The sequence below is a fragment of the Triticum aestivum genome, chromosome 5B (assembly GCF_018294505.1).
Source record: "Triticum aestivum cultivar Chinese Spring chromosome 5B, IWGSC CS RefSeq v2.1, whole genome shotgun sequence".
Taxonomy (NCBI): domain Eukaryota; kingdom Viridiplantae; phylum Streptophyta; class Magnoliopsida; order Poales; family Poaceae; genus Triticum; species Triticum aestivum.
Genome location: NC_057807.1, coordinates 48,662,280 through 48,688,845, shown reverse-complemented (window position 1 = coordinate 48,688,845; position 26,566 = coordinate 48,662,280). Strand labels below are relative to the sequence as shown.

Genomic DNA, 26,566 nt, shown 5'->3' with positions numbered 1-26,566 from the left:
ATTCACTAATATTGAAAAAATACATCTCATCTCATACATCTCATCAGAAAAAAGCATACATACATGGAAAAACATTGCTATGAACAAAAACAAATCTATGAACAAAAAAATCTCATTTCATCTCATCTAATCGAGCAGGGGCTCACTGGGATAGGGGCGTGCGGGGGAGGCGTCGGGGCGGCTTGGGGAGGTGACGGCGACGGCGACCTCGGGGTGTCTCGGGGAGGCGGTGCGCGCAATGTCGGGGCAAGGGCACGGCGACGGTGTCGATTGGGGCGGGGGCGCAACAACGGTGACATCGGGGACGGTGTCGGGGCAGCTTGGCGACGGAGACGACGACAACGAGGCGAGGCAACGACGCAGCGTAGCAGCCTGGCGGCGTCGTCGAGAGAGGAATGGCGGGTGGGGTGAAATTTGCTATGTTGTTGGTTTTATAGCAACCACCTTTGGTCCCAGTTCGTGTTACAAGCCGGGACCAAAGGTCAATTTCCAACAGTCCAAAGGGCGGGAAGCAGAGACCTTTGGTCCCGGTTGGTGGCACCAATCGGGACTAAAGATGGGCATTGGTCCCGGTTGGTAGCACAAACCAGGACCAAAGGTCAATTTCCAGCAGCCCAAAGGGTGGGAAGCAGAGACCTTTGGTCCCGGTTGGTGGCACCAACCGAGACTAAAGGTGGGCATTAGTCCCGGTTTGTGCCACCAACCGGGACCAATAGCCTGTGCCTGGCACAGCCGCGGTGTTGTGGGAGTTTAGTCCCACCTCGATAGCTGAGACAGGCCATGACCTGTTTATAAGCGCTGCTGCCCCTTCGATGTCGAGCTCCTCTCTAATGTAGGCTTACGGGTCTAAACACACTATATCTTCCTATGGGCCTACTGGGTCTTCTACGGGCCTGAATCCTGGCCCATGGTTGGGTTTCTAGTCGTATTCAGGCCGTGGTGGCCCGGTAGGTGGCATTTATTATAATTTTTTTCTAGTTTTTTGTTTTGTCTTTTGCTTTATTTATTTTATTTTGTTTCTACTTACAGTTTTTCAGTGATTCTTTTTTGCTTTTAGGTCACAAAAATAATAAACTTTTTGTTAGTGCCATTAGTTTTCAAATTTGAATAGTTTAAATTCAAATTCTATGAAATTTGTGTGAATCACTAGTTTGTGAATAACTTTACTATAAAAATAGACTTTTGAGTGATTCTTTTTCCTACTATTTAATATTACTGTGTTTTATCACTATATTCAATTTGGTAATTTTTAGGTTATTTTAAATGTCTGTTTTAATCAGAAACACATTTTGTTATTTTAGTTTGCTATTAAATTTTCTAACAAAAAAAATTCTTTATGAAAATTCTTTTTGCTATTAATGTTTTGAACAAAAAGTACTTTGATAATTTTAGTTGCATAAATTTTATATAATTTTAGTTTGAAAAATACTAGAGGTTTGTAAAAATCTTTTTATTTGATTCCTTTGTTGAGCTAAATGACTCTGGAATTGAAAAGCACTGCAAATGAACTCTGAAAAGGTTGAAAGTTGATATGGTATCATCATTTCACCCAAATAGCATGTTCTAAAAAGTTGAGAGGGTTACAGCAAAAACTGGATGCACTTCGTGTACAAAACGGACAATCTCTTTCGAAGTACCAGGGATTCTGACGAAAACTCATCTGTTACATAGGGATTTCATTTTTTGAACTTATTTGAACTCCAAACTTTTGGCGTGTTCAAAATGCACCATTCAAAGCCACATTATCAATTTTCAACTCTTTCTGACTTCATTTGGTATTTTTCGTGCATTTTCTGTGTTTTTTAGCTAAATGACCCTGAAATTGAAAAGCACTGTAAATGAACTCTGAAAAGGTTGAAAGTTGGCATGGTATCATCATTTCACCCACATAGCATGTTCCAAAAAGTTAAGAGGGTTACGGCAAAAACTGGATGCACTTCGTGTACAAAACGAGCAATCTCTTTCGAAGTATCAGGGTTTCGGACAAAAAATCATATGTTGCGAAGGTATTTCATTTTTTTGAACTTATTTGAACTCCAGACTTTTTGTGCGTTCAAAATGAACCATTCAAAGCCACATCATCAATTTTCAACCCTTCCTGACTTCCTTTGCTATTTTTCATGCATTTACTGATTTTTTTAGCTAAATGACCCTGAAACTGAAAAGCACTACAAATGAACTCTAAAAAGGTTGAAAGTTGGCATGGTGTCATCATTTCACCCACATAGCATGTTCTAAAAAGTTGAGAGGATTACGGCAAAAACTGGATGCACGTCATGTACAAAACGAACAATCTCTTTCAAAGTATCAGGGTTTCAGACGAAAACTCATTTGTTACAAAGGTATTCCTTTTTTTTGAACTTATTTGAACTCTGACTTTTTGTGCATTCAAAATGAACCATTCAAAGCCACATCGTCAATTTTCAACCCTTTCACACGTTATTTGGTATTTTTCATGCATTTACTGATTTATTTTTTGAGCTAAATGACCCTGAAATTGAAAAGCACTTCAAAGGCATCATCATAATTGAAATTGAAAAGTATTTCTCATCTGTTACAAAGGGATTTCATTTCTTGACATGTAACTCCAGTGATATTCTAGATCAAAGGCGTCATCATAATAGTTGTGGAGAGAAAGTCTTCACTTTTTCTTCGCTTGTGTCCTTTGCTTATTGCGTCGTGACCATGGATAATCTTCATCGTTTAACAGGGTGCTTGGGTCAGCCTAGACTTTGAAGGGAGGAATTTCATGAAACTTTTCATAATCTTCAGACATGTCTGTCTTGCCCTCCACTCCCATGATGTCTCTTTTTCCTGAAAGAACTATGTGGCGCATTGTCTCATCGTATGATGTATTCGCTTCCTTATCTTTTCTTTTTCTCGGTATGGTAGACATGTCTTTCACATAGAAAACCTGCGCCACATCATTGGCTAGGACGAATGGTTCGTCTGTGTACCCAAGATTGTTCAGATCCACTGTTGTCATTCGTACTGTGGGTCTACCTGTACCCTGCCTCCTAACAGATTGACCTATTTGCACTAAAACAAAGGGACCTTAAAATCATGTCCATAGTCAAGTTCCCATATGTCCACTATGTAACCATAATATGTGTCCTTTCCGCTCTTGGTTGCTGCATCAAAGCGGACACCATTGTTTTGGTTGGTGCTCTTTTGATCTTGGGTGATCGTGTAAAATGTATTCCCATTTATCTTGTACCCTTTTTAAGTCAATAAAGTCGAAGATGGTCCCATGGCCAATGAATACAGCTCATCAGAAACAGCATTGTCACCCATGAGATGTGTTTGCAACCAACGGCCAAAAGTCCTGATGTGTTCACGTGTAATCCAGTCGTCGCACTGCTCCGGGTGTTTGGAGCGTAGACTGTTCTTGTGTTCATCGACATACGGGGTCACCAAGGTAGAGTTCTGTAGAACTGTGTAGTGTGCTTGAGACCAAGAATATCCGTCCCTGCATATTATTGAGTCCCTTCCAAGCGTGCCTTTTCCAGTCAGTCTCCCCTCATACCGCGATTTAGGGAGACCTATCTTCTTAAGGCCAGGAATGAAGTCAACACAAAACCCGATGACATCCTCTGTTTGATGGCCCATGGAGATGCTTCCTTCTGGCCTAGCGCGGTTACGGACATATTTCTTTAGGACTCCCATGAACCTCTCAAAGGGGTACATATTGTGTAGAAATACGGGGCCCAGAATGACAATCTCGTCAACTAGATGAACTAGGACGTGCGTCATGATATTGAAGAAGGATGGTGGGAACACCAGCTCGAAACTGACAAGACATTGCACCACATCACTCCTTAGCCTTGGTATGATTTCTGGATCGATCACCTTCTGAGATATTGCATTGAGGAATGCACATAGCTTCACAATGGCTAATCGGACGTTTTCCGGTAGAAGCCCCCTCAATGCAACCGGAAGCAGTTGCTCATAATCACGTGGCAGTCATGAGACTTTAGGTTCTGAAACTTTTTCTCTGCCATATTTATTATTCCTTTTATATTCGACGAGAAGCCAGTCGGGACCTTCATACTAAGCAGGCATTCAAAGAAGATTTCCTTCTCTTCTTTGGTAAGAGCATAGCTGGCAGGACCTTCATACTGCTTTGGAGGCATGCCGTCTTTTTCGTGCAAACGTTGCAGGTCCTCCCGTGCCTCAGTTGTATCTTTTGTCTTCCCATACACGCCCAAGAAGCCTAGCAGGTTCATGCAAAGGTTCTTTGTCACGTGCATCACATCGATCAAAGAGCGGACCTCTAGGTCTTTCCAGTAGGGTAGATCCCAAAATATAGATTTGTTCTTCCACATGGGTGCGACGTCCCTTAGCATCATTCAGAACAGATAGTCCGTCGGGACCCTTTCGAAAGATTACTTGTAAATCATTGACCATCGCAAGTATGTGATCACCAGTATGGATGGCGGGCTTCTTCCAGTGATCTACCTTGCCTTTGTAATGATTGCCTTTCTTTCGACATTGATGGTTGGTCGGAAGAAATCGATGATGCCCCAGGTACACATTCTTCCTGCATTTATCCAAATATATACTTTTGGTGTCAACTAAATAGTGTGTGCATGCATGGTATCCCTTGTTTGTCTGTCCTGAAAGGTTACTAAGAGCAGACCAATCATTGATTGTTACAAACAACAACGCATGTAGGTCAAATTCCTGCTAGTCTTGCTCATCCCACACACGTACACCTTTTCCATTCCACAATTGTAAAAGTTCTTCAACTAATGGCCTTAGGTACACATCAATGTCGTTGTCGGGTTGCTTAGGGCCTTGGATGAGCACTGGCATCATAATGAACTTCCACTACATGCACAGCCAAGGAGGAAGGTTATATATACATAGAGTCATGGGCCAGATGCTATGATTGCTGCTATGCTCCCCAAAAGGATTAATGCCATTCGCGCTTAAACCAAACCATACGTTCCTTGCATCACCTGCAAAGTCCCCCCCACACTTTCTCTTGATTTTCTCCACTGTGACCCGTCATCGGGTGCTCTCAACTTCCCGTCTTTCTTACGGTTCTCTTTGTGCCATCGATTCACTTGGCATGCTCTTTGTTTCTGAACAGACGTTTCAACCGTGGTATTATAGGATCATTCCACATCACCTTGGTAGGAACCCTCTTCCTGGGGCGCTCGCTATCAACATCACCAGGGTCATCTCGTCTGATCTTATACCGCAATGCACCACATACTGGGCATGCGTTCAGATCCTTGTATGCACCGCGGTAGAGGATGCAGTCATTAGGGCATGCATGTATCTTCTGCACCTCCAATCCTAGAGGGCATACAACCTTCTTTGCTCTATATGTACTGTCAGGCAATTCATTATCCTTTGGAGGCTTCTTCTTCAATATTTCAGTAGTCTCAAATCCATTGTCAGATACACCATTGTTTGCCTTCCATTGTAGCAATTTCAGTGTGGTACCGAGCTTTGTGTTGCCATCTTCGCAATTGGGGTACAACCCTTTTTTGTGATCCTATAACATGTTAAACTTCAACTTCTTCTTTTCACTTTCGCATTGTCTATTCATCAACAATGACACGGCGAAGATCATCATCGGGCACATCATCTGGTTCTTCTTGATCTTCAGCTTCCCCCATTGCAGCATCACTGTATTCAGGGGGCACATAGTTGTCATCATCCTCTTCTTCTTTGTTGTCTTCCATCATAACCCCTCTTTCTCCGTGCTTGATCCAAACATTATAGTGTGGCATGAAACCCTCTCAAGCAGGTGGATGTGAAGGATTTTCCAGTTAGAGTAAGACTTCGTATTCTCACAAATAGGGCATGGACAACACATAAAACCATTCTGCTTTTTGCCTTAGCCACTTCGACAAAATAATGCACGCCCTTATGAAGGAAATATGCCCTAGAGGCAATAATAAAGTTATTATTTATTTCCTTAATTCATGATAAAGTTTTATTATTCATGCTAGAATTGTATTAACCGGAAACTTAGTACATGTGTGAATACATAGACAAAACATATAGTCCCTAGTATGCCTCTACTTGACTAGCTCGTTAATCAAAGATGGTTATGTTTCCTAACCATAGACATCTGTTGTAATTTGATGAACGGGATCACTTCATTAGGAGAATGATGTGATGGACATGACCCATCCGTTAGCTTAGCATTATGATCGTGTTAGTTTCATTGCTACTGCTTTCTTCATGACTTATACAAGTTCCTCGGACTATGATATTATGCAACTCGCAAATACCGGAGGAACACTTTGTGTGCTACCAAACGTCACAACGTAAATGGGTGATTATAAAGGTGCTCTACAGGTGTCTCCAAAGGTGTTTGTTGGGTTGGCATAGTACGAGATTAGGATTTGTCACTCCGTGTTTCAGAGAGGTATCTCTTGGCCCTCTCGGTAATACTCATCACTATAAGCCTTGCAAGAATTGTGACTAATGAGTTAGTTGCAGGATGAAGTATTACGAAACGAGTAAGGATACTTGCCGGTAATGTGATTGAACTAGGTATTGAGATACCAATGATCAAATCTCGGGCAAGTAACATATCGATGACAAAGGGAACAATGTATGTTGTTATGCAGTTTGACCGATAATGATCTTTGTAGAATATGTAGGAACCAATATGAGCATCCAGGTTCCGCTATTGGTTATTGACCGGAGATGTGTCTCGGTCATGTCTACATAGTTCTTGAACCCGTAGGGTCCGCACACTTAACGTTCGATGATCATTGGTATTATGAATTTATGTGATATGATGTACCGAAGATTGTTTGGAGTCCCGGATATGATCACGAACATGACGAGGAGTCTCGAAATGGTCGAGACATAAAGATTGATATATTGGACGACTATATTCGGACACCGGAAGTGTTCCGGAGAAGTTTCGGATATAACCGGAGTACCGGGGGTTATCGGACCCCCCCCCCCCCCCCCGGGAAGCTATTGAGCCTCATGGGCCTTAGTGGAGAAGAGAGAGGGCAGTGAGGAGGTGGCGCGCGGCCCCCTTGCCCCAGTCCGAATTGGACAAGGGGAAGGGGCAGCGCCCCCCCCCCCCTCTCCTTCCTTCTCTCCACCTCCTCCTTCATCCTCTTCTCCTTCTTGGACTCGAAAAGGTGGGAGACCTACTCCTACTAGGAGTAGGAGTCCTCCCCCTTGGCGCGCCCCTTGTTGGACGCCGGCCTCCTCGTCCCCTCCTTTATATACGGGGGACGGGGCACCCCAAAGACACACAAGTTGATTGTATAGCCGTGTGCGGTGCCCCCTCCACAGTTACACACCTCGGTCATATCGTCGTAGTGCTTAGGCGAAGCCCTGCGCCGGTAACTTCATCATCACCGTCACCACGCCGTCGTGTTGACGAAACTCTCCCTCGACTTCAGTTGGATCTAGAGTTCGTGGGACGTCACCGAGCTGAACATGTGCAGATCGCGGAGGTGTCGTACCTTCGGTGCTAGGATCGGTCGGATCGTGAAGACATACGACCACATCAACCACGTTGTTATAACGCTTCCGCTTTTGGTCTACGAGGGTACATAGAAAACACTCTCCCTTCTCGTTGCTATGCATCATCTAGAGATAGATCTTGCGTGATCGTAGGAATTTTTTTGAAATTACTGCGTTCCCCAACAGTGGCATCCGAGCCAGGTCTATGCGTAGATGTTATATGCACGAGTAGAACACAAAGAGTTGTGGGAGATAATAGTCATACTGCTTACCAGCATGTCATAGTTTAATTTGGTGGTATTGTTGGATGAAGCGGCTCAGACCGACATTACGCGTACGTTTATGCGAGACTGGTTCTACCGACGTGCTTTGCACATGGGAGGCTGGTGAGTGTCTGTTTATCCAACTTTAGTTGAATCGAGTGTGGCTATGCCCGGTCCTTGTTGAAGGTTAAAACATCACACTTGACAAAAAATCATTGTGGTTTTGATGCGTAGGTAAGAACGGTTCTTGCCAGAAGCCCGTACCACCCACGTAAAACTTGCAACAACAAAGTAGAGGATGTCAACTTGTTTTTGCAGAGCTTGCTGTGATGTGATATGGTCAAGGCACGATGTGATATAAATTGTTGTATGAGATGATCATATTTTGTAACAAAGTTATCAGCAACTGGCAGGAGCCATATGGTTGTCGCTTTACTGTATGCAATGCAATCGCCATGTAATTGTTTTACTTTATCACCAAGCGGTAGCGATAGTCATAGTAACAATAGTTGGCGAGACGACAACGATGCTATGATGGAGATCAAGGTGTCGCGCCGGTGACGTTGGAGATCATGACGATGCTTCGGTGATGGAGATCATGAGCACAAGATGATGATGGCCATACCATGTCACATATTTTGATTGCATGTGATATTTATCCTTTATGCATCTTATTTTGCTTAAAACGTCGGTAGCATTATAAGATGATCCCTTACTAAATTTCAAGGTACAAGTGTTCTCCCTGAGTGTGCACCGTTGTTACAGTCTGTCGTGCCGAGACACCACGTGATGATCGGGTGTGATAAGCTCTACGTTCACATACAATGGGTGCAAGCCAGTTTTGCACATGCAGAATACTCGGGTTAAACTTGACGAGCCTATCATATGCAGATATGGCCTCGGAACACTGAGACTGGAAGGTCGAGCGTGAATCATATAGTATATATGATCAACATAGTGATGTTCACCATTGAAAACTACTCCATCTCACATGATGATCGGACATGGTTTAGTTGATTTGGATCACGTGATCACTTAGATGATTCGAGGGATGTCTATATAAGTGGGAGTTCTTAAGTAATATGATTAATTGAACTTTAATTATCATGAACTTAGTACCTGATAGTATTTTGCATGTCTGTGTTGTTGTAGATCAACGGCTCGTGCTACCGTTCCTTTGAATTTTAATGTGTTCCTAGATAAAGCTAAGTTGAAATATGATGGCAGCAACTACACGGACTGGATCCGTAACTTGAGGATTATCCTCATTGCTGCAAAAAAGAATTACGTCCTGGAAGCACCGCTAGGTGCCAGGCCTGCTGCAGATGCTACTAATGACGTTAAGAACGTCTGGCAGAGCAAAGCTGATGACTACTTGATAGTTCAGTGTGTCATGCTTTACGGCTTAGAATCGGGACTTCAAAGACGTTTTGAATGTCATGGAGCATATGAGATGTTTCAAGGGTTGAAGTTAATATTTCAAGCAAATTCCTGAGTTGAGAGATATGAAGTCTCCAACAAGTTCTACAACTTCAAAATGGAGGAGAATAGTTCTGTCAGTGAATACATACTCAAAATGTCTGGGTATCATAATCACTTGACTCGGTTGGGAGTTGATCTTCCAGTTGATTATGTCATTGACAGAGTTCTTCAATCACTGCCACCAAGCTATAAAGGCTTCATGATGAACTATAATATGCAAGGGATGAACAAGACTATTCCCGAGCTCTTCGTGATGCTAAAGGCCGCGGAGGTAGAAATCAAAAAGGAGCATCAAGTGTTGATGGTCAATAAGACCACTAGTTTCAAGAAAAGGGCAAAGGGAAGAATGGGAACTTCAAAAAGAATGGCAAAAAGGTTGTTGCTCAAGAGAAGAAACCTGAGTCTGGACCTAAGCCTGATACTGAGTGCTTCTACTGCAAAGGGACTGGTCACTGGAAGCGGAACTGCCCCAAGTATTTGGCGGATAAGAAGGACAGCAAAGTGAAATGTATATTTTATATACATGTTATTGATGTGTACTTAACTAATGCTCGCAATAGCGCCTGGGTATTTGATACTGGTTCTGTTGCTCATATTTGTAACTCGAAACAGGGGCTACGGATTAAGCGAAGATTGGCTAAGGACGAGGTGACGACGCGCATGGGAAATGGTTCCAAAGTCGACGTGATCGCGGTCGGCACGCAACCTCTACATCTACCATTGAGATTAGTTTTAGACCTGAATAATTGTTATTTGGTGCCAGCGTTGAGCATGAACATTATATCTGGATCTTGTTTAAGGCGATACGATTATTCATTTAAATCAGAGAATAATGGTTGTTCTATTTATATGAGTAATATCTTTTATGGTCATGCACCCCTGCTGAGTGGTCTATTTTTGTTGAATCTCGATAGTAGTGATACACATATTCATAGTGTTGATGCCAAAATATTGAAGTTTAATAATGATAGTGCAACTTATTTGTAGCGCTGCCGTTTGGGTCATATCGGTGTAAAGCGCATGAAGAAACTCCATGCTGATGGACTTTTGGAATCACTTGATTATGAATCACTTGGTGCTTACAAACCGTGCCTTATGGGCAAGATGACTAAAACTCCGTTCTCCAGAACAATGGAACGAGTACTGACTTGTTGGAAATAATACATACCAATGTATGCAGTCCAATGAGTATTGATGCTCGTGTTGGGTATCGTTATTTTCTTACCTTCACAGATGATTTGAGCAGATATGGTTATATCTACTTAATGAAGCATAAGTCTGAAACATTTGAAAAGTTTAGATAATTTCAGAGTGAAGTGGAAAATCATCGTAATAAGAAAATAAAGTTTCTATGATCTGATCGTGGAGGAGAATATTTGAGTTATGAGTTTGGTCTTCATTTGAAACAACATGGGATAGTTTCACAATTAATGCCACCTGGAACAACACAGCGAAATGGTGTGTCCGAACGTCATAACCGTACTTTATTAGATATGGTGCGATCTATGATGTCTCTTACTGATTTACCGCTATCGTTTTGGGGTTATGCTTTAGAGACGGCTGCATTCACTTTAAATAGGGCACCATCAAAATCCGTTGAGACGACGCCTTATGAACTATGGTTTGGCAAGAAACCAAAGTTGTCGTTTCTTAAAGTTTGGGGCTGCGATGCTTATGTGGAAAATCTTCAACCTAATGAGCTCGAACCCAAATCGGAGAAGTGGATCTTCATAGGATACCCAAAGGAAACTGTTGGGTACACCTTCTATCACAGATCCGAAGGAAAAATCTTTGTTGCTAAGAATGGATCCTTTCTAGAGAAGGAGTTTCTCTTGAAAGAAGTGAGTGGGAGGAAAGTAGAACTTGATGAGGTAGTTGTACCTTCTCCCTTATTGGAAAGTAGTTCATCACAGAAATCAGTTCCCATGATTCCTACACCAATTATTGAGGAAGCTAATGATGATGATCATGAAGCTTCAGATCAAGTTACTACCGAACCTCGTAGGTCTTCCGGAGTAAGATCCGCACCAGAGTGGTATGGTAATCCTGTTCTAGAAGTCATGTTACTAGACCATGATGAACCTATGAACTATGAGGAAGCGATTTGATGAGCCCAGATTCCGCAAAATGGCTAGAAGCCATGGAATCTGAGATGGGATCCATGTATGAGAACAAAGTGTGGACTTTGGTGGACTTGCTCGATGATCGGCATGCCATAGAAAATAAATGGATCTTTAAGAAGAAGACCGACGCAGATGGTAATGTTACTGTTTACAAAGCTCGACTTGTTGCGAAAGGTTTTCGACAAGTTCAAGGAGTTGACTACGATGAGACTTTCTCACCCGTAGCGATGCTTAAGTCTGTCCGAATCATGTTAGCAATTGCTGCATTTTATGATTATGAAATTTGGCAAATGGATGTAAAAATTGCATTTCTGAATGGATTTCTGGAAGAAGAGTTGTATATGATGCAACCGGAAGGTTTTTGTCGATCCAAAGGGTGTTAACAAAGTGTGCAAGCTCCAGCGGTCCATTTATGGACTGGTGCAAGCCTCTCAGAGTTGGAATAAATGCTTTGATAGTGTGATCAAAGCATATGGTTTTATACAGACTTTTGGAGAAGTCTGTATTACAAGAAAGTGAGTGGGAGCTCTGTAGCATTTCTGATCCTATATGTAGATGACATATTGTTGATTGGAAATGATATAGAATTTCTGGATAGCATAAAGGGATACCTGAATAAGAGTTTTTCTATGAAAGACCTCGGAGAAGCTGCTTACATATTGGGCATCAAGATATATAGAGATAGATCAAGACGCTTAATTGGACTTTCACAAAGCACATACCTTGATAAAGTTTTGAAGAAGTTCAAAATGGATCAGTCAAAGAAAGGGTTCTTGCCTGTGTTACAAGGTGTGAAGTTGAGTCAGACTCAATGCCCGACCACTGCAGAAGATAGAGAGAAAATGAAAGTCATTCCCTATGCTTCAGCCATAGGTTCTATCATGTATGCAATGCTGTGTACCAGACCTGATGTATGTCTTGCTATAAGCATAGCAGGGAGGTACCAAAGTAATCCTGGAGTGGAGCACTGGACAATGGTCAATAACATCCTGAAATACCTAAAAAGGACTAAGGATATGTTTCTCGTTTATGGAGGTGAAAAAGAGCTCGTCGTAAACGGTTACGTTGATGCAAGCTTTGACACTGATCCAGATGACTCTAAGTCACAAACCGGATACATATTTTTATTGAATGGAAGAGCTGTCAGTTGGTGCAGTTCCAAGTAGAGCGTTGTGGAGGGATGTACGTGTGAAGCGGAGTACATTACTGCTTCGGAAGCAGTAAATGAAGGAGTTCATATCCGATCTAGGTGTCATACGTAGTGCATCGGGTCCAATGAAAATATTTTGTGATAATACTGGTGCAATTGTCTTGGCAAAGGAATCCAGATTTCACAGAGAACTAAGCACATCAAGAGACGCTTCAATTCCATCTGTCATCAAGTGTCGGAAGGGGACATAGAGATTTGCAAGATACACATAGATCTGAATGTTGCAGACCTGTTGACTAAGCCTCTTCCACGAGCAAAACATGATCAGCACCAAAGCTCCATGGGTGTTAGAATCATTACTATGTAATCTATATTATTGACTCTAGTGCAAGTGGGAGACTGAAGGAAATATGCCCTAGAGGCAATAATAAAGTTATTATTTATTTCCTTAATTCATGATAAATGTTTATTATTCATGCTAGAATTGTATTAACCAGAAACTTAGTACATGTGTGAATACATAGACAAAACCTATAGTCCCTAGTATGCCTTCTACTTGACTAGCTCGTTAATCAAATATGGTTATGTTTCCTAACCATAGACATGTGTTGTCATTTGATGAACGAGATCACATCATTAGGAGAATGATGTGATGGACATGACCCATCCGTTAGCTTATCATTATGATCGTGTTAGTTTCATTGCTACTACTTTCTTCATGACTTATACAAGTTCCTCAAACTATGAGATTATGCAACTCCCGAATACCAGAGGAACACTTTGTGTGCTACCAAACGTCACAACGTAAATGGGTGATTATAAAGGTGCTCTAAAGGTGTCTCCGAAGGTGTTTGTTGGGTTGGCATAGATCGAGATTAGGATTTGTCACTCTATGTTTCGGAGAGGTATCTCTGGGCCCTCTCGGTAATACTCATCACTATAAGCCTTGCAAGAATTGTGACTAATGAGTTAGTTGCGGGATGAAGCATTATGGAACGAGTAAAGAGACTTGCCGGTAATGAGATTGAACTAGGTATTGAGATACCAACGATTGAATCTCGGGCAAGTAACATACCGATGACAAAGGGAACAACGTATGTTGTTATGCGGTTTGACCGATAAAGATCTTCCTAGGATATGTAGGAACCAATATGAGCATCCAGGTTCCGCTATTGGTTATTGACCGAAGACGTGTCTCGGTCATGTCTACATATTTCTTGAACCCATAGGGTCTGCACGCTTAACGTTCGATGACGATTGGTATTATGAGTTTATGTGATATGATGTACCGAAGATTCTTTGGAGTCCCAGATATGGTCACGGACATGACGAGGAGTCTCGAAATGGTTGAGACATAAAGATTGATATATTGGACAACTATATTCGGACACCATAAGTGTTCCGGAGAAGTTTTGGATATAACCGGAGTATTGGGGGTTACCGAACCCCCCCCCCCCCACCCACCCACCCACCCACCCGGGAAGCTATTGGGCCTCATGGACCTTAGTGGAGAAGAGAGAGGGCAGCCAGGAGGTGGCACGCGACCCCCCTTGCCCCAGTCCGAATTGGACAAGGGGAAGGGGCGGCGGCCCCCCTCTCCTTCCTTCTCTCCACCTCCTCCTTCCCCCTCTTCTCCTTCTTGGACTAGGAAAGGTGGGAGACCTACTCCTACTAGGAGTAGGAGTCCTCCCCCTTGGCGCGCCCCTTGTTGCCTGCCGGCCTCCTCCCCCCCTCCTTTATATACGGGGGAGGGGGCACCACAAAGACACACAAGTTGATTGTTTAGCCGTGTGCGGTGCCCCCCTCCACAGTTACACACCTCGGTCATATCGTCGTAGTGCTTAGGCGAAGCCCTACGCCGGTAACTTCATCATCTCCGTCAACAAGCCGTCGTGCTGATGAAACTCTCCCTCGATCTCAGTTGGATCTAGAGTTCATGGGACGTCACCGAGCTGAACATGTGCAGATCGCGGAGGTGTCGTGCCTTCAGTGCTAGGATCAGTCGGATCGTGAAGACGTACGACTACATCAACCACGTTGTCATAACGCTTCCGCTTTCGGTCTATGAGGGTACGTAGACAACACTCTCCCCTCTCGTTGCTATGCATCAGCTAGAGATAGATCTTGCGTGATCCTAGGAATTTTTTTGAAATTACCGCGTTCCCCAACACCTTAATGTACTCGGAGGTGTCTGGAACCGGGACCAAAGGGGTCAGACGAATCCGGCCCGAGGCCCGGCCGGCCCCCTGGCCTCACGAACCGGGACTAATGCACCCATTGGTCCCGGTTCGTAGGAGAACCGGGATTAATGCCCTCTTCAGGCCTGTTGCGAAGCCCTGTTTTCTACTAGTGGGAGGACGAAGATGAGGATGAGGCATGATTATTGATGTGTCATTTGTTTATGTGAACTTTTATGTCATGAACTTGGTTAGATGATTTTGAACTTGGTTGGATGATGATGTGGTGTGGCAATGATTTTGAACTTTTATGTCATGAACTTGTTTCGGTGATTTTAAACAATGCTATGTCTTATTTTGATGTTTGAAATATCATCATATTGTCTCCAAACTGAACATATTGCAAGCGCCGGGCTGCTCGCGTGTTGTAGTTTAGCGTGTCTGCTGGAACGGCGTGCGCACAACTTTTTGCAGCAGCCGCTGGAGCCAGTGCTCCGTGGCGCGCAAAAATTGACGATTCCGGTGCTGTAAACGGGTTTTTAGCGCGCCGCGCATTGCGCGCCTGTTGGAGATGCTCCAACACAGGTTATGTGTCACTGTCAGAAAGAAAGAAAAAACAACAAGTCACTAGGTGTAGCGATATTGATGATGTGTAAATTAGCAATCAGAAGCTAGTACGCGTGAAGAGACAAGTTGGACTTGGAGGATGTGGATGCGCTGTATGAAATACAGTGGGTAGAGAGATTAGGTTATTGAGCAGAGTTGTATATACTCTCATTTGGCCTAACTATAAGTATTGCAAGTTGTTCCTGCAGACGGGAACATGTAGTTGACGGGCTTTACTTGGATCAGCACATGGAAGAGGCATCGCACCTAATATATCCCTTTCTGTTGTGTAGCAGTAGCACGCATCATCTTGTTATTCCTTTTTGTTTTGTAGCTTGCTCTCAACAGCCGACCTCCTACTTTGTTGGCGAAATGACAGTAGACAGGACTAGTAGTACAAGTAGCCACTAGGGGTGACCACATCGATCACGCTAGCCGTCTCGCGGCCATGAGCCGAGCTTCGCAATCCCATTCCCATTCCCAGATGAAGCTGCTGCTGTCCATCCTACTCCTTGCAGCGGAGACCGGTCATGAGCAGACGATGGGCGCCATTGCTGGACAGCAGCCGCCGATCACGCGCGAGGGCTGCCCCGACAAGTGCGGCGAGACGAGCATCCCCTTCCCGTTCGGCATGGCGCGCGGCTGCTTCCGGCCGGGCTTCCAGGTCGTCTGCAACCACTCCTTCCGCCCTCCTCGCGCCTTCCTCGCTGACAACGGCGGAAGAACGTACCAGCGGATGATGGACCAGAACTACACGGGGCCGTCGTTCAGGCCTGGAGAGCCCTTGCGCCGGAACAAGGCGGTGGAGCTCATCGACGTGTCGGTCGACAAGAGCGAGGCACGGATATACACCGCGGTCAGCTCCATCTGCAGCACTAGCGGCACCCACGCGGTGGGCAGGTATGCGTTCACCTACCTGGACAAGGCAGGGCCGTTCCTCGCCTCGCCAGTCCGCAACGTCCTCGTCGGCGTCGGAGCAAGAGTCGAGGCCACCATGGTGAGCAGCTTCGGCGAGACGGAGAAGGCGATGGCCTACCGGCCGTCCTGCCTCTCAGACCTCGTGGGCAACCTGCAGTTCACCACCGACGGGGAGTGCTCGGGGCGGGGCTGCTGCGTCGCCGTCTTGCCCCCGGAAGCGCCCCTCCTCACCAGGTTCGTGGCCGGGTTCAGGCCCCGCCACAGGAGGCCTGGGTGGGAATCCAGCCCATGCTCCTACGGCATGGTGGTGCAGAGCTCCTGGTACAACTTCTCTACGCCGGATCTGTACGGCTACGAGGCGCTATCCGGCAGGCTCGCGAGGGGCGTGCCCGCCGTGCTCGATTTCGCCATCAGGAAAGGTAGGTGCCCGCCCGACGGCCAGCAGCCACCGGCGGGCTACGCTTGTGTCAGCGGCAACAGCTCTTGCTCCAACGAGGCAAGAGGCTATGTCTGCAAGTGCTCGGAACATTACCATGGCAACCCCTACATCACCAATGGATGCCAAGGCACGTACTACTGCCCCAATAATTCTACACTTACGGGGCATAGGCCACAGAAGAGAGCAGTGCCTACACCAATAATTCCCTTTAGCAAGCATGGCAAATCATATTGTCATCCTCGCGACAACTAAATTTTCCATAAAAAAACGCTCGATTTGTCATTGTTAAAAATTGATGTCAGATTTTTAACATCATCCTTTTTTTTTGGCCTACAAACATGCCCTTCATTTTAACTCCCCGACTAATTCTCGTTTTTTTTCTCTCCAGACGTCGACGAGTGCAAGTTGCGAAAACAGAGTCATGAGCTCAGACTCTTGTATCCTTGCTATGATGACGGGATCTGCAGCAATAGGGTGGGAGGCTATGATTGTCGCTGCAAACCCGGAATGAAAGGCGCCGCTATAAAAGGGCACTGTACGGAGAAATTCCCCCTGCCAGCAAAAGTGGTTGTCGGTAAGATTTTCAAGCATCTATATATTGAACTAAAACCACGACGCTTATTTCGGAATGGAGGGAGTAGTTTTTTTTTTTTGCTAGCCATGTTGCATGATTATTTATTTTTAGTTTTGGTCTAGACTCCAGCTGATGTGGTGGTCGAAATATACCGTCCCAACTTAATCTTTACAATGAATTAGTTAGGTATATATAATTTATTTAATATGTTATCAAAACCAATACATCTCAAGTTCAAGACTATGCTTCCTTGTTTTTGTTTTGCTGGTCTGGGCCTATAATTTCATAGTTTGAACCTTGTGATTGTTGCCTAGTTGTAGGCTTTATTAATTTATAGCCGGGCCCTAAAAGTTCAAGACTAGGCCAACATAGTTCCAATAATAGCATTTTTGGCCTACATCGATTTCATTTTCATGTTTAAGGCCTTGAGAGCCTGTAAGAGCCTATATGTTATTGGAAGGTCAAAATATGTTGTCTACCTCTTGATGCAAGATTTCACGCAAGTCTTTCACGGTACTAGCAAATACACAAGTGTGAACTTAATAACAACATCGAGAAAGTAGTTCCTATAGCTAAAATAGTGGCAATACATTGCCGATAACTAGTTTGGTGATTATAAGGGCACAACCCTAAACTATAAGAACTATGAAACTAAGAGGAATCGCAAGTGAGAACCTCAAGGATTATTAATGGATTCAAGGACTCACAAACTTGTACTACAGGCCCATACTAAGGTGGAAGCTACTCCTTCTGTATCAAAATATAAGACGTTGCCTAAAAAACGTCTTATATTTCTTTCGAGGGAGTAGTTGACAATAGTGGGTAGCTCATGCACCCGGCAAAAAGCTACTTTTACAGCAGTAAAAATAATAATTGGAATTGACTTCCTCAAGCTGGAGCTTTAAGTTAGTTTTGTTTGTTAGGCATTATCTTAGTAAAATCAGGAGTTACTCACATGCATTGGCACAGGTCTGGTCATATCACCTCTTCTCATCAATATAAATTTTTACAACTCAATAATTGACATCCATGACTGCATATGATGTAAAGATATAAGCGACACACACATGTTAAGCATAGATACATAACAATAAATATGCATATCGTTTATAGACTAAGGAAGATACTACATCACTAGCATTCAACCATTAGATTATCAGTGAGGGTCAATGGCCATTAAATATATTATATGCAACTTGATGCTCATGACGTTGAGAAACCCCCTTCCTACTAACTTGATTCTATCATTACTTGTTTTGTTTATATGAACGTGGAACGCAGGAAGTGAGTCTAGCTCACTTGGTTTTGGAAGTGGATAAGAGGGAGGGAGGTGGTAATACCCTCAAAAGCATGTACTCCCAGGATGAACAAATTTTTATATGCTTGTAAATTTATAAAAAATAACACTTTGCGCCCAAAGAAAACGAAACAAATTCTGTTGCTCTACAAAGCAAAATTCTGAGCACGAAGGAGATAAGCATTCTCTTCTTTCCGGTAACTTCTTAAAATCAAAAGTAACTCGGACATTTAGGTGTCGAACTTTTTTTTTCTACAATTTATAGAATACCTTTTGCACCCATATGACCACCTGCTCCGGTGTGTGCCTTTGAATTCCGCTACCTCTTGATCCTCATCCACTCTGCCCAATTCTTGAATAAGTTGTACATAATAGAAAAGCAACAGCTTACATACTTCATTGCTTTTGATCGTTTTCTTTGAACTCACTATGTTAATCTTTTAACAAGCATTAACTAAAAGCTCCATTACTCTGCACTTCTACAGGCATTGCTGCCTTCATTGTTGTCTCAGTGCTCATGGTTATGTCCCATCAACTCCTAAAACTCAAAAGGTTCTATGAGCAAAATGGCGGTCCAGTACTAAAAGGTGTGAAGAATATACGGATCTACAGAAGGAAACAACTGAAACAAATAACAAATAACTACAGGCATATCATTGGAGAGGGCCACTTTGGCAAGGTTTATATGGGGACTCTGGAAGACAAACAACATGTGGCTATAAAGATCTCCATCAAAGTCGACAAGGACATGAAGAAGGAATTCATCGACGAGGTTATAATACAGTCCGGAATGAGGCACAAGAACATCGTCAGGCTCCTAGGCTGTTGCCTGGAGGTGGATGCTCCAATGTTGGTCTACGAGTATGCAGCAAGGGGGAGTCTACATGATGTTCTGTTTGGATTAAGGCGCATAGATATCATACCTGTGCATACGCGCCTCGGCATTGCTGTCGGGTCAGCCGAAGGCCTAGCATACATGCATTCAGCAGTGGAGAGCACAATACGCCATGGCGATGTTAAATCTGCCAATATTCTTCTGGATGATAAATTTATTCCAAAGGTTTCAGACTTTGGAACGACAAGGCTGCTCGTGAGGGGAAAATCTGTGAAGACCGAGCGTGTCGTTGGGGATCTAAATTACATAGATCCAATATATATGGAGCATGGAGTTGTTACACAGAAGAGCGACGTCTACGGCTTCGGAGTTGTTCTCATGGAACTGATCACAAGGAGGCCCGCCATACACGACGACCGAAGGAGCTATGTTGCAAGCTTTGTTCAAGCTTCTCTTGATAAACAAGCAAGGAACTTTTTTGATCAGGCTATTACAAGCGAGGGGGACATTAAGCTCCTGGAAATGGTCGGCGAGGTCGCTGTGGAGTGTCTCAAACCTAATCCAGAAGAACGCCTAGATATGAAACAAGTAGAACAATGCCTCGTCCAAATTATGGGACAGTCCGCACAACATGCTCAGGAGACAAGCTATCATGGAGATCTTAGTCCTGCACCGGATGATATTCCCTTGCTCAAGGAGACAAGGATTGCAAGAATGCAGTAACCAGACTAGGAACAAGTATAGAATTGATTTTGCTAATATTCTGAATATCACATCCATTTATGTAACCGCTTTAGTGTCCTGATAATTTTTACTGGTTATAATTTGTCAAGACATCAAATTATGTACCGGTATTACTGTATTTGAAGTAGAGCAAACAGTGGTTGTGATCTTAACTCAGATGTATACTTTTCCTGATGATCACTACCCAATGTTGTGTCAATAGAAAAAGGAAAAATTGTCCATTTAAAGAGGTAGAAATATGACTTCGAAAAAAGCAGAAGTTTCACAATTTTGTGTATGCCAGTTCCTTTGGTGATGGTAACTATGAAACAGTTGCACCTCTAGTTCTTTGAGTTGTCATTATCTAAAGAAGTGATGAAAAAGTTCTTTGAGTTGTAGTATTAATTACATTCTAGTAACATATTTGATCATAAAGTTTCATCTCAAAGATTTCACAACTTGAGACTGGGCCGGATTAGTCATCATTTCTTTTGTTGTTGAGGAATTTCACCTCTTTGTTTCCTTTGTGTGATTTTCAGTTCATATAACTAGGCCAATGCCCACTCAGCAAGGTTGTCAGAAGCCTAGTCTTCTGTTTGTAGAACATATAAGTCAGTATACTCAGGTGGCTTTAAGGGAGACATATCCAAAGAAAGTGAGGCATAGTTATTTACATGGAGGAATGGTCAAACAGAAGATTGCTATGCTGTGTACATGGAACCACACATGGTCTTGTGTGCCGCTTTGTTGGTTCTAGTATTATATGCTTGTTGCTTGCAAAATATAAGGAAATAATCAATCGATTGTGCTATTGCTAGTTTAGAGCAAATGATTTGATCACGATGTGATTCAACAAGACATGGTCTTTGCATATCTTCACAGCACCTATCCCTCTTTGGCTATGGACCGTATGTGCACAGATTAGACAGTGTAAAATTCCATTAACCTGCAGCATTTGATTCCCTTATTGGCGAGTAGCTACTCAAGAACCCTTCAATGTATCTAATGGGGCTACGTTTGAGAATTGCAGATCAATAAACCTGATTCGCTACGAATCCATAGCTATATGCTACTATCTGAACTGGCGCTTCACATTTTTTTCAAACAAGGAGGTAATGTAAGACGACGCTGAAAGCGGCAAAGGATTCATCTACAACACCCGATCCATATTACTACCATCGTAGGTTTTCTAGTACAACCATTCCATTTCAGATACGTACTACTGTCTAATGCTTGTGCTGCAAATAATACTTGTACATGTTTCCTGAAAGAGTTGAACATTACCCAAAGCATCTCGTGTGATCGTAGTCAGGATTGTAAGTCCATCCGTCTCAGGACATGGTGAAAACTTGCAATGTATCCAGAATGAGCTGCTTCTCTCCCGCACCAATGCACAACTCTTGATGAATACGACACAACAAAGACATCAACAACTGTATCCTGCCTCATGCCAAAGATGATTAACTACATATCTTTCTGAAGAAAATTAAATAAAGCCTGTCCTGGAAATGAACTATCATCAGGTCCCTAGAACATACCATATCATTTACTGAACAGCTGGACATCTTCAGTCAAATTGCTGGACAACTGTTGTTTCCAAATATGGCAAGAGTGGCCTGATATTGCTAGATTATAGAAAAGAGTTGCAGCACAACTGAAAAATGCAGAAGCACGCCATGTTATAGGCATCGAAAATATGAACAAAGTGGAGGTGTTTGGTTCACCAAAGGTAACGCAAACGTAAACGGAATCAGGTCACACTGGTACTGTAAAGGAAATGGAAAAAAATGGAACTTTGTTTGGATGTGAACTGTAACCGTAATCATTCCCATCGGCTATATTATCGTCTTCGACGCCGCCAATCCGGCACCATCTTGCGCCTCCGCTGATGATGGCTAAGGGAATGCATGCCTCCAGCAGCTGGGAGACCTGCTGGTGAGGCCTGCAGTGATAGCTGGGAGACCTCTAATGGCGCGACCACCAGCGCCGCCGCCGCGCTGCTCCTCTCATGGCGCCGCCGCCAGCCTGCTCATGAAGCAGAGTTGATCGAGGTATGGCGCGAGACCAGCGCCGCCGTTCGCCTGGATGTACAAGATAGGGAGCGGAGTCGTCGCAGAGGGGACCGAGCCACCGAGGGCGGATGGATCGATCTCGATGTGCAGTTCGACAAGAACGAAGCTGTAACGTAATCTGTTTGCGGCCAGGGGTGGGCGGAATCAGCGGAGACTTGCGTTGTAATCTGTTTACGTGGTAGCTGTTTACGGGCCGGGCCAAACAAACATGATTAACGGTATCAATTTGCGGTGTAATCAGATACGGGGAAAATGTGTCGAACCAAACACATCCTCTGTACAGATATGTGTAAATCGAATTAGCAGCATTGTGATGAAGCATGAGCAATATGCAAGCAGAACGAATGCTGATGTAGTAAACCATCATGAAGATTCAATACTCTGAAAGAAATTTCTTATTCACATCAAACACGGAATTCTTCAAATTCCATTGTCAAACACCTTACACTGCAGACATAATCTTGATCCAATCATTTACATTCTACATTCTCTAATTCCCATGTTGGACACCTTACATTAAATTCTCAAATTTATTTCATGACTTGTTTGCTTGGCTGCTTAAAAGAACTTTGAAAAACTGGCAAAATAATTTTTATTTGTTTGCTTTCCAACAGCATAATATGTACCGATGTCTCCCAGTTTCTTAATAGACTAATTCAGACATTCTCTAGTTCAGTATTTGAAGATTTACTGACACAAAACTAGACCAAGCTTTCCAGCCAAAATTACCTTACCTGCTATGATGAAGCAGACATGAAAACGCCAAATTAAAGTTCTGAGCTATACAAATTTATGGTCTCCAGAAGCCGCATTGCCTAATACATTCATGTCCAGGACTGTTCTTGGCGCTTCTTTCAATTCATTGTCAAGATTCATGCTTCCTGCATCTTCCAGTTCATCTCTGTCAGAGTCTCTTTTTGTTACTTCTTCAGTACTATCGTCTGGATAAACCCTTATCCTTATGCGCTTGCCTTTGATGTATCGATATTCAAATTTTGGCGGTGGATATTTCCTATTTAACTTTTCGTATTTGTCCAGCATCTCTAGCTTCATAAATACATCACCGAGCATCCTGACAATCGAGGTATCAGGTCGAACACCCAGCTCTTCCATATCAGCAAAAACCTAGATGAGTCGCGAGGGAAACATGAAACGGTTAAAACGGAACAACCATTGCAGTAAGCATCATTTCTGTACCCATGTTCCTTTAAGCCTAGTTTTTCTACCACAAAAGAAAATGCTGAGACAATCACATCCAGTGTATGGTCAATAATATGTACAATACAGCCAACTCAAACTCCAAATCTCTTAAGGCGAGCACAAAATTAGGTGAAAATAAATAAAAGGAATACAGATTTGCATCTTACTATGTCAGCTAAGTATGCAGATAGTTCTAGAGTAGTATAGCTATTGCCTCTCCATGCAAGTAGGACAAAATGGTGCAAAATCTACATCTATAAGATTTGCACATTGAAAATAAACACAGCATATTAAGTTCTATTTTCCTACCTCAAACATCTTCTCATATGACCCCAATCTGTAATATAAGGAGATTATTTTCATGAAAAAAACACGTGGCAATCCCTCCATATATCTCGAGAATATCTTTTGAAATAGCTCTTCTGCTTCCTCAATTCGTCCATCCTCGACTAAAGCGTTTAATAAAGTTTGATAGCTTCCCATGGTCTTCCCTTGACCTTTATTGAACATCCACTTGATAACCTAAACCAGAGATCGTGCAATTATTTTCTTGATACAAGAAAAAGAATATTATTGGAAGGGAGGAGCCAATTCTAGATAATCAGTAGAGAAATAATATCCATCAACAGTTTCATTAGAAATACAAGATAGAAACACATCTGACGAAATATTCGACATTTTCACATAAACAAGCATGAACTCCTATTTGATACCTGAATTATTCTTTTCCATTCCTTCTCATCCTCAAGCGTCTTCAGTGCTTTCTTTACTGCTATCAAGGGAAACTCCAGTTCCCATGCAACGAATGAATCAAGAGCACCATAAACCTCCTCCTTTACATTAGACAAACCCTTAATCTGCAGGAGAAGGTAAAATGCGTCACGCGCAAATGGTGAAATGGAGCTCTGGCTGTAACCCTTTGGTGCCAAAATAATAAGCAACACATAATCCCTGTCGGCCCAAAGTTATTTTCTCATAAACAGTCCACATGTAACAATTTATTAAAATCACTGCCGCAATTGAGAGTTGTAGAGTTCCATACGAAAGCTGAAGTACAGAACAACTGTTTTTGTTGCGGTGCAGGCATGGAGTTATGGGGTAATCTAGTGTCCCAGAGCAGGAATAAGGACAAATCCATATAGAGTACAGACTCTAGTGATAGTTACAACAGAGAAATGTAGAAGAACCTCACACATTTGACAAGCTTCTGCGACTTGGAAACGGTTCCGATTCTCTTATCGGTTTTCCACACGCGAGGATATCTCGGCCTCGGACCCCTGGCACCGCAAACCTGCGCCACAAGATTGTACCAATCAGGATAAGCACCACCACCGCCAACAAGTTGTGAACAAACCCCACATGCTATGTATGGAGGCGAATGAGGCAGCTCACCACTAAGGAGTTGAACTTTCGAGGGCGCAGAACGACGGCTCTCTCGAACGCTATACCGAATGCGGGCGCCCAACACCTCAAGGAAAGCATGATGAAATCTGCAGCAGGGAAGCAGGAATCCCCCTCCAATGTCACTACCCGCCCGCCTGCTTCTCCGCAGATCTTTGGAGGCGAAAGAGCAGGTTCGTACCTCGAAAACCGGGGTTCAGGAGATTGCGGAGGGAGGGAGGGACGCGACGGGAAGGGGAGCGGCGGCGCGCGTCAGGCGTCGGCGGCGGCGGAGGAGCTCCGGGTCGGGACGGGAGGAGAAGAGGGTCCTCTTCCTCGAGCGGACGGGGGTGGGTGGTGGAGAGACAAAGGTAAGTTTTCCAAGGTTGAGATAAGCTTGGTGCTCTCTTCTTTGAAAAGAAAAAGAGTGAAATTGAAAGGCACTTTTGGAAGAAAAAAAAAGACGTGGAGTTTCTACAACCAGAGCAAAGGCTCCTGGTGTGAACAATAAAATCAAAAAAAGTTTTAAAAAATCTGAAATTTATTTGTGGCGTACTTTCACAAATGTTTGTTGTGCATGCAAAATTTCATCGCAAAATCACAATGGTGGAAAGTGTGGTAAAAAAACAAAATCGATGCTTTGAAAATGTTACTTACAAAAGCATTTTGGAGCTCCGGTTTTGTTTTTTTGGCACGACTTCCACCAATGTGATTTCGCGATGAATTTTTGCGTGCATGACAAACATTTGTGAAAGTATGTCAAAGAACATTTTAGAAATTTTTTGATTTTTTTTACTGTTCACATCCAAGAGCATTTGCTCCTGGGTGTAGAAAGGCACTTTCGAAAATTGAACTACAACTATGGTTTTGAGTAAGAGCAAGGTCCTTTTTTTTAAGATCCACTATGATAATGAAAAAAATTTCTAGAGCAAAGCCGAATATGGTTCGTTGCGCCGCTTGATACGTCCATTTTGCATCATGCTTTTATATCAATATTTATTGCATTATGGGCTGTTATTACACATTATATCTCAATATTTATGGCTATTCTCTCTTATTTTACAAGGTTTACCATGAAGAGGGGGAATGCCGGCAGCTGGAATTCTGACTGGAAAAGGAGCAAACGTTGGAAACCTATTCTGCACAGCTCCAAAAGTCCTCAGACTCCACGAAACAACCTTTTGGATTTAATAAGAATTTCTGAGCGAAAGAAATAGGCCAGGGGGCCCACACCCTGCCCAGGAGACAGCCCCCCCTATAGGGCGCCCCCCTATAGGGCGCCCCCCTATCTCCTGGGCCCTATCTCCTGGGCCCCCTGGTGGGCCACCGGCGTCCATCTTCTGCTATATCATCACTTTTACCCTGGAAAAAACGTGGGCAAGCTTACGGGACGAAACTCCGCCGCCACGAAGCGGAACCTTGGCGGAATCAATCTAGGGCTCTGGCAGAGCTGTTCTGCCGGGGACACTTCCCTCCGGGAGGGGGAAATCATCACCAACATCATCACCATCTTCACCAGCACCATCTCCTCTCAAAATCCTAGTTCATATCTTGTATCCAATCTTGTATCAAAACCACAAATTGGTACATGTGGGTTGCTAGTAGTGTTGATTACTCCTTGTAGTTGATGCTAATTGGTTTACTTGATGGAAGATTATATGTTCAGATCCTTTGTGCATATTATTACTCCTCTAATTATGAACATGAATATGCTTTGTGAGTAGTTACGTTTGTTCCTGAGGACATGGGTGAAGTCTTGCTATTAGTAGTCATGTGAATTTGGTATTCGTTCGATATTTTGATGAGATGTATGTTGTCTTTTCCTCTAGTGGTGTTATTTGAACATCGACTACATGACACTTCATCATTATT

The 26,566-nt window shown here is 43.3% G+C and overlaps 2 protein-coding genes across 11 annotated transcripts; one reads left to right on the top strand and one right to left on the bottom strand.

The window, feature by feature from the left end:
- The first annotated feature begins 15,573 nt into the window (after positions 1-15,573).
- Positions 15,574-20,231, top strand: LOC123110325 (wall-associated receptor kinase 1). Its single transcript, XM_044530815.1, has 3 exons — positions 15,574-16,740; positions 17,002-17,187; positions 18,970-20,231. Exons 1-3 carry the CDS (start codon positions 15,705-15,707, stop codon positions 20,040-20,042), a joined length of 2,295 nt encoding a protein of 764 aa, XP_044386750.1. The 5' UTR covers positions 15,574-15,704; the 3' UTR covers positions 20,043-20,231.
- Positions 16,874-25,099, bottom strand: LOC123110324 (pentatricopeptide repeat-containing protein At4g21190). 10 transcript variants are annotated; one of them, XR_006453297.1, is made up of 11 exons: positions 24,897-25,099; positions 24,707-24,804; positions 24,507-24,605; positions 24,028-24,171; positions 23,624-23,836; positions 22,849-23,239; positions 21,581-21,696; positions 21,327-21,482; positions 18,755-18,826; positions 18,143-18,220; positions 16,874-17,165 (listed from the first exon to the last, which is right to left on the bottom strand). XR_006453297.1 is itself a non-coding variant. In XM_044530813.1 (7 exons), the coding sequence occupies exons 2-6, from the start codon at positions 24,794-24,796 to the stop codon at positions 22,895-22,897; spliced, it is 891 nt and encodes a 296-aa protein (XP_044386748.1). In that variant the 5' UTR covers positions 24,797-24,804; positions 24,897-25,099; the 3' UTR covers positions 21,713-22,296; positions 22,849-22,894. The 10 variants fall into 10 exon arrangements, 2 of the variants coding, with proteins under 2 accessions (XP_044386748.1, XP_044386749.1); XR_006453302.1 differs by having other exon boundaries at positions 21,327-21,441; XR_006453298.1 differs by lacking the exon at positions 18,755-18,826.
- Between the last annotated feature and the right edge of the window lie 1,467 nt (positions 25,100-26,566).

Excerpts from the sequence above, each read along its gene's own strand:
- LOC123110325 (XM_044530815.1), top strand. The coding sequence starts at position 15,705 with ATGAGCCGAGCTTCGCAATCCCATTCCCATTCCCAGATGAAGCTGCTG. Across the intron at positions 16,741-17,001 it reads CATCACCAATGGATGCCAAG|ACGTCGACGAGTGCAAGTTG; the intron begins GCACGTACTACT and ends TTTTCTCTCCAG. Across the intron at positions 17,188-18,969 it reads GCCAGCAAAAGTGGTTGTCG|GCATTGCTGCCTTCATTGTT; the intron begins GTAAGATTTTCA and ends GCACTTCTACAG.
- LOC123110324 (XM_044530813.1), bottom strand. The coding sequence starts at position 24,796 with ATGCTTTCCTTGAGGTGTTGGGCGCCCGCATTCGGTATAGCGTTCGAG. Across the intron at positions 24,606-24,706 it reads GAAAGTTCAACTCCTTAGTG|GTTTGCGGTGCCAGGGGTCC; the intron begins GTGAGCTGCCTC and ends CTTGTGGCGCAG. Across the intron at positions 24,172-24,506 it reads CGCAGAAGCTTGTCAAATGT|ATTAAGGGTTTGTCTAATGT; the intron begins GTGAGGTTCTTC and ends CTTCTCCTGCAG.